This window comes from Nicotiana attenuata, unplaced genomic scaffold, assembly GCF_001879085.1.
Source record: "Nicotiana attenuata strain UT unplaced genomic scaffold, NIATTr2, whole genome shotgun sequence".
Classification (NCBI taxonomy): domain Eukaryota; kingdom Viridiplantae; phylum Streptophyta; class Magnoliopsida; order Solanales; family Solanaceae; genus Nicotiana; species Nicotiana attenuata.
In genome coordinates this window covers 183,304-198,564 of record NW_017671445.1, presented here as the reverse complement: position 1 = coordinate 198,564, position 15,261 = coordinate 183,304, and the positions used below count along the sequence as shown (strand labels likewise).

The 15,261-nt window shown below is 34.2% G+C and overlaps 1 protein-coding gene across 4 annotated transcripts; it reads left to right on the top strand.

Moving 5' to 3' along the window:
* Positions 1-4,699: 4,699 nt before the first annotated feature.
* Positions 4,700-13,422, top strand: LOC109208336 (DNA replication complex GINS protein SLD5-like). Of its 4 annotated transcripts, none has more exons than XM_019371439.1 (7): positions 4,700-4,962; positions 9,851-10,093; positions 11,791-11,913; positions 12,294-12,376; positions 12,450-12,559; positions 12,954-13,029; positions 13,115-13,422. In XM_019371439.1, exons 2-7 carry the CDS (start codon positions 9,914-9,916, stop codon positions 13,212-13,214), a joined length of 672 nt encoding a protein of 223 aa, XP_019226984.1. In that variant the 5' UTR covers positions 4,700-4,962; positions 9,851-9,913; the 3' UTR covers positions 13,215-13,422. The 4 variants fall into 4 exon arrangements, with proteins under 4 accessions (XP_019226984.1, XP_019226983.1, XP_019226985.1 ...); XM_019371438.1 differs by having other exon boundaries at positions 4,701-4,962; positions 9,881-10,093; XM_019371440.1 differs by lacking the exon at positions 4,700-4,962 and adding an exon at positions 5,347-5,606 and having other exon boundaries at positions 9,881-10,093.
* Positions 13,423-15,261: the final 1,839 nt, after the last annotated feature.

Here is a 15,261-nt window from a genome sequence, read left to right as displayed (position 1 = left end):
TCCCAAATTCGATTTCGAACATCCGCCGAAGTCCCAAATCACGATATGGACCCACCGGGACCGTCAAAATATGGATCCGGGTCCGTTTACTTAAAATCTTGACCGAAGTCAACCAAAGTGAGTTTTAAAGCACGATTTCACATTTTAATCACTTTTTCACATAAAAAGCCTTCCGAAAAAAGGCACGGATTGTGCACGCAAAAAGAGAAAAGCTAAAGGAGCTATTTGAGGTTTCAAAATACAGAATTAAGGGTTAAAACCTTAGATGACCTATTGGGTCATCACACCGGGCAATAGTGGGTTGACCGGCACCGGCCATCGTGGAATCAAGCTAAAATTATCAACAAGTAGATCTTTACAAGACCTACCAGCTGATGTAATTTTCAAGGGAAATGAGACTCTGGTTCACGGCAATTTGGGAAATGGAACATAAACTAGGTTTTTTAATTTTCTATGGTCGATTCGTGGCTTTCCGAAGAAATTGAGAGGTATGGTCAATATATTTGGGTAGAGGATGAAGAGACGGAAGTTTTGAGATAAGTTGAGGATGACTTAAACCACCACCGGCGGTGGTGCACGATGGCGGAGGTGGCGACCGGTTAGAGAGAAAAGGGGAAAAGGGGGCGGCTAGACATTTGAGGGTTCGGGGATGAATTATGAGATCAAAGGCGATGATTAGTCGTTTTTGCTATAAGGAGGTGAGAGACTACATCATTTTGGGGTTATGCGACACCGTTTGGGGCTTGGTTGGGGCAGACGGACCGGCTAACTGGAAGAAAGGATTGGGCGGGTATTTTTGTAATAGGGAAATTTTCGTTCCTATACCATATAGGAAACTATATTACCAAATATGTTCATAGTTTGCATATTACACTTCATGCTAATAGTATTTCTACAAAATATAGACCATGCATTAAATAAGGAATCATTGTAGTTGTAGGCTTCCTTATTTAGGCGCTAAAATTGAGGGATTAAATATTCTTCCAGATCTTCCAAACGCAAATCGCGCACATTAATCTTCTTCGTCAGTTTCGTTTCAAATTTAGTGTCTCTACATCAAAAGCAATTATTCTTCTACAATTCAAAAACGAATTGATTATTCTTCTACAATTCAAAAACGAATTGATTATTCTTCTACAGTTCACAAATCAAAAACGACTAAATCTTCTACAGTTCTTCTACATCAAACGCAATTATGTCCAAATTTCAGTAATACAAAGCAAAGGAAAAGAGAGCAGCAATTCCACCATTGACAACCATTAAAAAGCTTGAAAGCTTTGAATTCAAATTTGGGTTTTCAAAAATCATTATTTGTTTGGATTGGGTGTTGTTGAAAATAATTGGGAATATGGTTTGGAGTTTATATCTCAATTTTGAGGGGTTTTGGTGAAGATTAGACTTGGTTTTGACTGAATTTCATATTGAAACTCGAAGAAGAAGAAGAAGAAGACGTATATTGCAGAAATTGTACAAAAATTGTAGATAAATTGAAGAACAATTGTAGACTGTTGTTTACTTATTTTTCTTTTATTCATTTACTTATTGTATGAAAGTTGAACAATATTGTATAAAAATTATATTTAAGTGGATGATTTAGTACTGTTTTGGACAAAAATATGTATAAAAAATGTGAAACATACATTTCAGGGGAAGCATGTTGAGTCCAAGTATGTACCCAGTTTGTAGATATTTTGTAGATAAATTGTAGATTATTTGTATTCTGATTGTAGATGCTTTATTTTCTATTTTCACAAATAAAAAAATGACTAAAACTTCTACAAATCTTCTGAAAAAACGTAATTATGTCAAAAATCTCAATGATGCTACAATTGAATGGGAATTGGGATATTAAATTCAATGTACCCAGTTTGTAGATATTTTGTAGATAAATTGTAGATTATTTGTATTCTGATTATAGATGCTTTATTTTCTATTTTCACAAATAAAAAACGACTAAAACTTCTACAAATCTTCTGCAAAAAGCGCAATTATATCGAAAACCCCAATTATGCTACAATTGAATGAGAATTGGGATATTAAAATTTAATGTACCCAGTTTGTAGATATTTTATCGATAAATTGTAGATTATTTGTATTCTGATTGTAGATGCTTTGTTTTCTGTTTTCATAAATCAAAAACGACTAAAACTTCTACAAATCTTCTGCAAAAAACGCAATTATGTAGAAAATCCCGATTATGCTACAATTCTGTGATTCTCCTATATGCTCTTGTTACTCCTTTCGAAACTGCTATGCTAAATATGGAATCCAAAAAAATATGATAGAAGGGATAGATCTTCTTAAGAAATTTTGTAGATAATTTGTAGAAACATTGAAATTCTGTATTTTCATATTAATTTTTCAAATGATATGTAGTTTTGTTGTAGATTAAATGTAGAAAATAAGCCATTGTGATTCTTATTTGACTCATTCCTCACATTCAACATATTCTACAAATTCACGCCTCTTTAAATACAATACAACCATACTTTCTTGAATTTAAAGTTTTAGCAATATATATAACTTAAAAAACATCTTCTCCTCTGCACAAGTTAGCTCCAAAACAGACGAAGTGGAATAACGAGCTCCCATCAAAACTTTTAACACAAAAACACAAAGCTCAAAAATAAATAAACAACAATCTACAAATTTTCTACAATTTCTGCAATATACGTCTTCTTCTTCTTCTTCTTCTTCGAATTTCAATATATTTTCAGCCAAAACCAAGTCTAATCTTCACCAAAACCCCTCAAAATTGAGATATAAACTCCAAACCATATTCTCAATTATTTACAACAACACCCAATCCAAACAAATAATGATTTTTGAAAACCCAAAGTTGAATTCAAAGCTTCAAAGCTTTTTAATGGCTGTCAATGGTGGAATTGCTGCTCTCTTTTCCTTTCCTCTTATATTACTGAAGGAACCCGAAATCATAACCATCAAAAGTTATTGCTGTGTATGAAACTTTGAAGATTTGACTTCAATTTTGACTGGTTGTAGAAGAAAAAACTTTGATTTTGGACGTTAATGGTAGAGGGTTTCAATTGTTTTTCTGGATTTAGCAGAGGGTTTCAATTATTTTTCTGGTTTTTCTGGTTTCTGGGTGTGTGGTGATACGTGGGTGAGGGTGTGGGGTTGGGAGAGAGAAACGTGGGGGATGGGGATTTGGAGGAATATACGGTACCATAACTTTAGGAGTGATATAAGGTAAAATTAATGTATAGTTAAAACACCTTATGGTATAGAATTGGTAATTAGGTATACTAAATGTAATTATATCAAACCTTAAACATTGAGAGTAATATAGCTTCCTATATGGCATAGGAATGTAAAAATTCCTTTTAATATTGGGCCAACAAAAATGTTTGGTCCTATTTGATTTGGACAGAAACAACTCCTTTTCTTTCTTTCTTTACCTTTTACAATTTGCCACTTAGCTTGATTTAAATAAAATTCCTTTTTGCACAAATAACCTATTTACCGAATTATCAAACAATTATTTATTAAACTATCAATTAATTCTATTAACTAATCAATTATGCAATTAATAAATTCTAAAATGCAAAGATGAATGACTAATACAATTTTTGTGATTTTTGTGTTTTAAAGTGTAACTAAAATGCAATTAATAATGCAACAGTATAGCTAAAATTCAAAAATAATTAAATAAATAAAAATTCCTAAAAATCCTTTAAAAATTTAAATGAATAAATTACTAATTTAAAGTTATTTTTAGGAGCAATTTTATGTAGGGCAAAAATTATACGCTCACACATGTCTAATTACTCGGATCTAATTGTGCCTTTACTTTTGTAGCAATTTGATTATATCAGGCCTTATCTCTTGTTCTATTTATGCGTTTACTTATTTATTGTACTATTGGTAAGTGATAGTGTTAATCGTGCGTCGCTACTTCTTGGAAGCTAGACTTGATACTTATTAAGTATCGTGATTTTGTACTCATACTACACTTCTGCATATTTTTGTGCAGATTTTGAGGTGGGTACTAGTCGTGCGTGTTGACACCCAATTTTGTCCTTCTATACCCAAATTTATCCCACCGAGCTGCTATTTTTCTTTTAAAAAAAGGTCATAATGATAGTTATAGTATTTTTATCTTAATTCAACTATTAGAAGTTTATATTTTTACCTTTATTATAAATACTTGCCACATATTTTATTCATTAAATTAATAATTTTCGGGAACATAAGGCATTGCAATTTATTTTAACCTGTCCAAGTATTTATGTAAAGTAACATTTATTTTTATAATTTCTCACTTAATATATTTTCTTTAATTATAACTTATTAGTTAGTTTTTTTTTTTAAAATTATTTATGGTCACTTGACTAAAATAGCAGCTCATAGCTTCCACATTTGAGTAACCCAAACCCATCTACTACTCCTAGCCCGTTTTACTTGTAGACTAAGAGCTCGTTTGGATGGGCTTAAAAATAAGTGGTTTTTAAGCCAAAATAGCTTTTAAGACATAAGTTAGGAATTCTAGCCTTTGACTTGTTTTTGTCATTTTAGCTTAAACATAAGTGCTTAAAAACACTTTTTTTACTCTATCCATACACTACAAAATGGGTTAAAAGTTATTTTGGCTTAAAAGCACTTAAAATAAACCAATCCAAACGGGCAATACACTAAGCCCAATACCCTTCACAGTATTTTCCAAACAAAAATCCTTTCTCTAAATTCCCCATCTTCCTCGCCATAATACCCATTTTTTCCTTTTCCTTTTCCTTTATTTCTGTATTTTATCACTTTAATTAGCCTCTTTATATCCTTTCCTTAATTGTTTTACCATTTTATTACTAAGTGTCATAGCACAATCTCTTCCCTAATCACTCAAAATCAGAAAGTATTTCTTCCTTTAAAGAACGAATTTTAGCTGAAGATTTGGGTACGAATCTCTTTGGAGAATCAGTCTATGCTCAAGATGTCACCAAATAGGTAAGGATTTCGAATTTCTCGCGGGTTCCACTCTCTCTATTATCAAGTTTGATTTGATATAATTTTATTTTGATTAGAGAATCTCAATTTTGTAAGTTTCTTTCCTTCTTGGCATGATTTCTTGCTCTAATTATATTAGCGGTCGAATTTTATAAATATTAAAAAGATCATTTCCCCCCAAAGTTGTGGCCTCCAATTTATGCTAATTAAAGGGCAGCCCGTGGCACTAAGCTGCTGCTATGCGCGGGTCCGGGGAAGGGCCGGACCACAATGGTCTATTATACCACCCTTAAGACTTAAGGCAATTGGGATGGCTTTTGGACCACTGCTCTTCACCACTGATATAATATTACTAGGATATACTATATTCACTGCTTTTCAGCTACTGCTTTGCTAGCTGTAAGTCGCGGCAAAGTTTGGTTTCTTTTAATTCACTCAATACGAGTATATTTCTTGGAACCTTTAGAGGTTCTTGCAATCTTGGAGCGTGAAGATTCGAGTATTGGTTTCTTGTTGCTGTCGTTAAATTTTTTATCACTGAGTATTCTGAAGTTTGTTTGGCTTATTTACTGCTGCCCAAGCTCTGTTCGTTTATCGGTATTTGGATTTCTGGTTTTCTTATTAATTCGGAGCTTCACAAATTGGTTAGTTTCTTGTCGATACTGTTTTTAGCTTCCTATGCTTTAGTTATGTGTAAAGTAGTAGCGTTCGATGCCATTTCTTAGTTTCTTGCGTGGTAGTCGTATATAGAGTAGTTGATTTAAATATTTATGCTGCTGGAATGCTATATTAATCCTGAAAGCTCCCAGGTCAGTTCCCTCATTCTTTATGAACATTGCTAACTTACTTGCGTGAAACTTCTCTGTTTGAAGCATGCCTTTACTGCTTTCTGTGGATTGGTCATCCTGCTAAAACTTGCTTGAATACATAGGTGCTGTTAGAAAATGAGATATGAATTAATGCTTGTAATCGGGTTGCCTGCACTCCATGTTTGTCTAGATATAAATTTATGCTAGGTTTATTCCTCATGTGTTAAGCATCCCAATGTCCTAAGAGTCTCATGTTTAAAGTGTCGAGGACCATGCTGTAAGTTCCAAATATTATGAAATTTGATTTAATAATGAAATTTGCCTAACCCTTTAATCTACATCTGGATGAGTAATTTCTTAAGAATGTATAAGGATTGCATTTGATTGATGTGTGACTTGGGGTATTTAAATAACATAAGCCTGAATTTGAGCATCACAGAACTAGCGTGCTTCGGGAATAATAAGTCTGATTAACCAATTGAAGCATTGTAATGTAGCAAAATCAATTCAGATGCATGTTTGTATGTTCTCTGTGTTCAGGAATAGCAGGGTCACGATCTGAAATATTTGGACCAAAGCTGAAAATTTGAAGAGTGGAAAACCCCCTGGAGAAAGATTCTTGTTAAGTATGCCGAAGTCTAAGGACCTGTTAGTTTTATTTTGGACTCTGTTGTAGTATTAGCATGCAATAACTTTGTCACAATGGAAAAGGTGATATTATGTGCTAAGTATTTATTTGAAAGTTTCACTTATATGATTAGTTGTCAATTCCAGTCTAACAGCTAGCTATTGCATAGAAGTATATCAAAGTATATTTTCTTGCTAATCCTAATTACTTATGAGTAGTGATATGCGTTTTTTTAAGTAGGCCGAGTCTTCTATAATTTACTGCTCAAGCTTACAATTTTTTTGACATGTTAGTAAATTAATAAAAAGCTAAAGTACTCTAGACTTGCTGAAAGTTAGTACCTAATTGTTGTAGTCCCATTTGAGTCTATTATAGTATTAAATTGTTTTGTAAGCACTTGATCCTATTCTGAAATTATCTGCACCTCTCTGTATCTTATTCTAGCTCTAAAACTCTTTCCTTTTTTTCTAAGCATATAGGTTCACTTGGCTTTATCTAAAATCTAAAATTGTCTTTTATTGTGGTTTAAAAAATGATAATCTGGGGTTAGTTTCGCAAGTATTTTGGATATTTTTAGTTAAGATTTTCTTTACCAATACACCTGCCAATTTGGCTTTATAAAAATTTGATGAATAATATTTTATTTTTTGATACATTGGTTAGTAAAAAATCAAAATTGCCTTATAAATATTCTGCTATACTTACTCTTTTAAACACGCTTTTTTTATCATACTTGTTTTCAATTATATTTGCTTCAGTTTTTTCAGATCTCGAGTATTATATCAAATAACTTAGTTCATTTTTAAGACCCTAGATTACTATTCCAGTAATTATTAATTACTTAATATATTTGGAGGCCAATGTGAGACCTTGCTCGTCCTGTGTGCAACTTGTATAAGTCCAATGTGCTCCCCTTTATGTGATGCTAATAAGTAATTAGACTAGAACCTTGAGCTTTTCTTTAAGTCTAGTACCACCGATTAGATAGTGTCCAATGCCTCTTGGACTATAGGAAGGAACGGGTAGCAATCTTAAGTCACGTGTTAGGATCAATTAGTGCGCTTTAGGTAACAACTTAAAGATAGTAATGAGTGTAGCGGAGATGATACACAAATTGCCCGAATAGCCATTGCATTTTGGCTACAAAAGTCTTAGCAGACTTTGCACGGGAGTTGATCCATTAGGCTTAAAAATTTAGGCCCCCCTTTAAATAATTAATTAGTTCCTTTAGGCTAGTAGTTCTTTCTTTATGCATTTAACTTTTAAGTAATTATTTGTTCATCTCTATTTGTTTGCATATTTAACCGCCTAGTAAACAAACTAGTTTAATTTCGAGTAGTAACCCAATATTCCCACATAGTTTAAAATTCGGCCGGGAACCATATTTGTGGACCTCGAAGAGTGCCTACCACCTTCTCTTTGAGGTAACTTGAACTCTTACTCGATCTTTGGTGACATTGACTAGTCAAATCGGAGTTATTTGCAAGTAGGTTCCCTGACGCATCTTAAAATCATTAGGTGACGACTTTTCTCTTTTAATAACTATTTAGAAGATTTGTCACATGTCGAAACTCGCTTTTGCGAGAAAATGGGGCACGACAGTACCCATCCAGCTACTCAGGAACTTGCATTGGAGACTTCGTGGTGAGTTGCCCTATTTGTTCGATCTGCTGCACGTGGAGTCCCCTTTCCTTATTATCCCTTTAGCTGCTAATACAGTTTTTTCTAGTTCCCTTTTCTTTCCTTGTTGATAAAATAGGCACTTCTCGTGAGATTTGAATACTACACCATTTTGTCTAAAGTGATGTTGCAGCCACTAACTGGATATTGAACCTCCGGTTGGTACTTTTAGGAAAAGAAATTTAAAGAAAATTATGTGTAATATTGATAATTTGATATAGATGATTGTTATAGCAAGCTCTGAAATTGGATTAGAAACGGAATTGGACACTTTTAGTCAAAATATATGTCCATAAAAATCAAATCCAACTTAATACATCCCATATTTGGAAAGCAATTAAAAAAAATCTTTTATCGTGACCATAAAAATTAAATGTATCTAATTTCGATATATGATGAATTAGCATAGTTTTGTATATGATCCTAAAATAAAATCGAACATAGATAATTAAAGCAAACTCACCTGCGCATGACTTAAAGGGGCAGGGCAAGGTAGGGCAAAAATCTGGAAAAATGTTAAATGGGGTAAGATAGGACGGGTCAAAATGTTAGCAGGTCAAGACTTGTTCAGCCCTACTACGCCCCATTGCCATCCCTATACATGGCCAACAATGTTAAGAAAATTGGAGAAGAAAAACTTGATCATCTAAGGCCAAACATACATGCACACACTTTCATTTGCCCCTCGTAGCCATAAAAAAAAAGCAGTAAAGGTAAAGAGATTATAGGACGTTAGTGTTGCCACCAAAGGCTCTTCATTCTTCAATTTGCACCAAAATGGTATGGTGTTTAAATGCAACAATTTTGCTTTCTTATTTTAGTTTTCCTATTACAAACACCGTTTCCTAGAATAAAATAAAAACAAAAACTTTAGTCCTATTTCAATACTGGTTAATATCAAAAAAACCTTGGTGATCGAAATCAATGTGACTATGAATGAAGTTGGTTGTCCTAGCATTTGTCACATTTTCAGAAAAGCCAAAGTTAAGTGGTGAACGTTGTAGCAAAAATGGGGTTATTTTAATCCACCTAATGTTGTTGAAAATATTTATATTTTGGATTTTCTCAGTTCCCTTGGAAAAGTAGAATTTCGACTTGTAACGAACATGATGTTATTTCAATTTAACCTGTACGTAGAGGGTGTTTAGCTAGCACCCCCTTTGTCTTTGAATTACCCAGTTTTCCCTGTTATTTTTATAAGTTCCTTGGATATGTTAATTTTGTAATTAAGTCGGGGAAATTAAAAAATGGAGAGGATAAATCTGATATTTACTCTCTACTAGTAGACACGGCAGAAAAAGGGATGACTGCGAACATGACGTGCAAATCACGTATTATCCATTTTCTTGAGCTCCTTTTAGCTTCCTAGCCCATCGATCCAAATTGAACTTGTTACCTCCCTCACTTGCTGCACATTAAGTAATCTCAAAATCTTAAACCACCGGAGCAATTTCATCTGTGGTTTGGGGCTTGCTTTCTTTTTTGAATTCTTTCCCTGGGTCTAATAGGTATCTTCTCCTTTTAGAATCCTGTAGCTTTGTGTTTTCTTAAAAATTTCTTTCAGAACTTTTAGATATTGCCTATTGCCAGTCTTTTTCCCCTTTAATATGAATTCTTTCCTCTTTGTTTCAGCTTGACACTTCACTGTGAAAATGCCATCTTATATTTGATATTTTTGGCCAACATTTTTGTCAATTCCTGGTGTAATATAGTGAAAAAGCACTGGTTGCACAATTATTCTTTCTATTTATTTTGTTTTATATTGTTTTAGGATTGTAATTCAAGGTGTGTGCTACTGCAGAAAAGCTTGAATTTTTGGTGAGAAAGGGAGAAAATGGATTCAGGTGACGCATCCGGATATTCAGCTGGGGTGGATGATGATTATGAATCTTTACTGTCAACAACTGATGCAGAGCTCTTGAAACGGGCATGGCGGAATGAAAAGGCTGCTCCTGAAATTCTTCAATTTGAGGCTGCTTTAGTTCAGCGGTCTAGAGAACAGATCCAATTGATGGTATGCACATTTTACATATTTAGATTAGATTTGACTGGTTAATTTTGAACTTTAGCTTTCACCTTATATTCTAAGTATTAGATAGATTCCTTTCTATGTCACTCCCTCCATCCCATTTTATGTAAGGATTTGACACGGAATTTAAGAATTAAAGACTTTTGAAACTTGTAGTCTAAAATAAGCCATACACATTTGTGGTTGTAATTCATCTTATTGAGGGTTAAATGAGAAGCTTAAAGTTAAATTATTTTTAAATATAGAATGGTGTTATTCTTTATAAGACGGACTAATAAAAAAAGTGCACCACATAAAACTGACAGAGGTATTAATACTTATTTTGTGTTAAACTTGTATTTCGTTTGATGTTATGTGGTGGACATATGGCTCTGGTTGGGAATTATTAGCTGGTCTCATAATTTCAGATGGGTGTTTATAACGGACTATGCTGTAGCTGTAGAAACACACAATTTTTTGTTTTGCCCCAGACATCTAGCATGATTCAACTGAAGTTTCTTGGTCTTCTCAAAAGGATGAGATTTACTTTTAGGTGTACATACTTACCTAATAGAGATAATTTCAGTGGACAATTATTCAATTAATTTTTTTTCTGATAAAGTAAGTGATTTCTGTAGAAGGCATCAAGAAGATGCAAGAAGTGCATGATTTGGCATTTGAGCTTACAAAAAATATTCCTGGCTCCTATACATAATTGACTAAGCCAGAGCTAAAGAACTAATGAAATCTAAAAGATGATCAATATCGTTGATAGGGTACAGTCTTGACTGTTGACTAGAAAAACAAATTGGTAATAAACAGAACCTTTAAAGAACCTATAGGTGCTACTGCTGCTACTTAATGGAACAGTTGGTAGAATGGTCGTGTGTATGCATTTAATGTCCACTGCAACTCTTTTTTCCCTGTGTTTGTTTTGCTGTATGTCTTACATTATTTTCTCTCACCTGTTTTGATGGCTCATGGTCTCATTCCTGGTTTGCTGTCAAATTTGCTCTTCATGGCATCTACTTCTTACTTTCATTACCTCAACTTTTTAGGTTATGATGTATTACCTTTTCTGGAGCGAACGACATTTTTTCCTATATCCAATTGGCACCCATATTTATTTTGATTGGCTTCAATCCATCGAGACACTTCATGAACATCTACTTCAGCAGAGTGTTATGAATTCAAGCCAACACTGGCTGAAGACATGTTAGGATGAAAGATGCCGTCAGACAGGTCATGAATAGGACATTGTTGAAATCATTGCAGAAGCTTTAATTGTTAATATGATTGGGGAACCATTGTTTAGTAGCTCTGATTAGGTAATCTTGATGTTATGATTGAGAAATGTATCTGGTGGGAGCTCTTATCTGTACTTCCAGCTATAAAACTTCACCCTATGAGTTCATTTAATGTAAAGATTTTATTTCTTAAAAAAAAACTATATCTTCATATTGGTGCACTAATCAGTTGTCATAGTTACTGAAGTGGATTGTAAAACTCCTCTAACAGTCCAAATCTATGTTTCGTTTGATAATGCTGAAAGTTCCATTTATGTCTTCTGGTATATTTTTCATTTTTATGAATTTACTTTTGCTGTAGGTTCTCGTCTTAGGTTACTCATTATTAATTTATGTGACTTCATTGTTTACAATAATATATCGCATTGCTGATGCTTCTTATTCTTTGCTCTTCAGGAAGAAACAGTGGAGGAATTTTCAAAAAATGGTGTTGATCCACTCACTGTGTCTCTGTACCAGATGGACTTGGATAGAACTCTGTTTCTATTGAGATCATATTTAAGAACCCGTCTCCAAAAGGTAGTCGTGAATTGTCGTATCTTATTGTGTCTTTGATAAAGGTGAAGTTCATATTCTGGAAAGAGCTATAGTCGTGACGCTGGAGAGATACCTCAGTCTACCAACCACTTGTAGTTTCAAATAGTTCTTTAAGTTACTGAAAGTGTTGTTAAAGCAATTTTTTTTCTGTTTGCGTGTGATTGGATCTCATCTCTCAGCTATGTTGCGCGAACTCTCCAAAATGTTGCCGCACCCGTGGCAGATCCTCCAAAAATGCACTGCTTTTGGTGGATCCGACACGTACCCGGCAACATTTTCAGAGAGCCCGAGCAACAGTCTCTCATTGTGTTGATGTAGCTTATCCCATCTTCATTCATTTTGTAATTAACATTTGACTGCAGATTGAAAATTATGCATTTCACATACAAAAAACTACTGACTTAAGGAATCGTCTATCTAAACAAGAGCAGAATTTTGCTGAAAGGTAGATCTGTTATTCCTTATTCTAAGTGTTCAATGCATACCAAGTTTGTGATGTTGATTACCTGTGATGATAGGTGTGTTGACGATATGGAGCAACATCTAGATCAATCTGTTCTCTCAAAGTTGCCTCAAGGTTTCAAGTCCCATTTGAAGCAATCTTCGCTAAGTTTGGCAGATGACATGGGTAGGCTTTCCATACTCCGTACAGATTGATTAAGATAAAATTTTCTACTCTCTTCTATCTACTTATTTATACATCTCCGTGTGTGTTGAAAATCTATATGAGCTAAGAGAGTTTCTGGGAAGATAAATAGTTATGCCATAAAGAGAGCATTTTGATATAGTAGAAGGTTTATTGCTAAGTGATATAAATTGTTTATGAACACGGTGCAGCAATATAAATGCTCTAACGAATTGCCAAACCTGCAATCTGATTGTGAGTTCGTTTAAGGCGTGGTGCAAATTCTTGTACTCATGATATCAGCTTATTATCTTAGCATTTTAGACATCTCAGATATAAAGACTTCCAGGATTTACATTTGTACTGAAGTAACGATTTCTCTGCTTGTGTCTTGTAGTTCCTGAGCCACAGCTGGATCAGTATGTTATCTGCAGAAGCAAGAGATTTTTAGGAGCTTTTCAGCTTGATGACAGGCAAATTTCCTTACTTTATTGTAGTTTTTGTTTGGAATCCTGCCTGATTATCTTCTATCTTTGACTTGTCTTTCTTTGATGACAGTGGGGAAGAACCAGTGAACATTGAAGCCAATGATTTATATGCTCTGCCTTACAAGTCCATAAAGCCACTTGTGGAGAGTGGGCAGATTGATCTGGTATGACAGTATAGGAAACACTACCCCCTTTGTTTTCTGCTGATAGGAAACTGCTGCTATGCACAAACCAAGACTTACATTATCCAAGCTTAAATGCAGTATGGGATGTAACTTTGTTACAATGTTTTAACTGCTCAAGAATTATCTCACATTGTGGTATGACTAGTCTGTTTCAAAAGATGTTTGATCTTCTAATTTGTTAATTTTTACCATATGGTGTCATCTATTTAAGTTTTAGGGCTTTGGTGAAAATTTGAAAAACAAAAAAAAATTCGTTAATTCACGCTGACATTTGTTTCTAAGTAACAAAATTGAAAGCTAGGGGAATTACCAGAGGAAGCTAGGTAAGCAGTAAGAATGGATAAGAACCAAATGCCTAATTTCAGAGTGAGACATCAACATAGTGTCCCCTTAATATTATCCACCAATTAGTTTAATTAATTTGTTAATCCCCACTAATTCAATAATTAACCAATTATCCACACAATTAAGAATTATTTCAATTACTTAAAATACTACTCACTTTTAATATACTTTATACACCTTACTATCATGGCCATGTGGTACCTTGTATTGTACTAGTCCATAAATACCGAGTATTAACGCTCGACCCGTAATTTATCCCAACATGCCAAACTTGGACGAAAATTCATTTTCTTTGACTCGCTTCCTCTCTTACCTTCACGAATTTACCCATCACTTGTTTGAAATAGTGTAATACTTATAATCCCAAAATAAATCTCATTCCCGAATTTACGTCGATTAATATTACGACGAAGCTTTAATGTACGACGACGCTTTAACGTGCGAAAATGCAGAATATAATATCTCATTTCCGAACTTTCATCACTTTACTTATGTCGTACTTTCACGCACGCAAACATGGGGTGTAACATCATTCCCCCATTTGGAACATTCGTCTTCGAATGTTGACTGATGCACTTATTATTATCATAACTTATAGCTCTTGTGAATACTTTTATAACTTTTATCCATCCATTGTTGATCCACCTCAATGTTGATTTACAATCTTTCATTGATAACTTGAAATTTCTTACGTAATACATTGCCACTAAGGCTTACATTGCATCGTGGAACATTTGAAGTGATTTTCCTGATCCACCTGGGCAATACTGTACTTCCATAACCGTATTTCATATCATAGTCATTCCAATGTGATTCGTCTTACGTGGGTATTTTAATCCTGTACAATTCATGAAATCATTACTTAATTGAAGGACCAAACGTCATCCTTCATCTATCACAATTACACCCTTATTCTAGTACCAAGGCAGCATTCCATCTCTCCTAAATGCCATTAGTCTTAGATTTCTTTGAGTTCATTCAGGCGATACTGAATTTCCTATAACATAGAGAAACCATCAGCCCTCTTATTTTCATGGTTTAATCCTGAGGACTTATCCATTCTCGTCACCTTCTCACTCGTCCTTTCTTACCCTTACTCCTATTTTCTTAAAATTCTGTCGCTTTATCATATTTTAGCTTGAGACTTACACATATCTATTAATACTACTCGCAACCTTCCTTCAACTTGCTTGCGCCATAGATTTCCTTATGTAATTCTAGAACATCCAGCGAGACATGACATCGTCTCTAATTCTTCTTTACTCTCTTAACTAGACCTCTCGATACCTAGAAACCATATGCCGGAAAATATGGCACGAACGATGCTGCTAACATTCCTGGATACTGAATCCCAGTACTTCTAGCGTTCTATCAATAGTATGGACTATTTACAACCTTCTGCATTTGAGTATGTCGTACCTTTACCTTACTTACCTTAAAATATCGCCTCACCTCTTCTATTCCTTTCATAACCTCCCTTCCACATAGGTATAATTCACCTCCACAACTTGAAGCTCTATTATAATACTTGCACCTCTAGTGCATACACAATCCGGTGGGAGCTTTGTACTGACTTCTTATGAGGCTGGTACTTTTCTAACTCGCTTTATCGTAGGGCCGTTATAAAATATGGCTGTTGTACTATCTCTTTTTTAACATCTTATGTTAAGAGTGATTCTGCAATGTT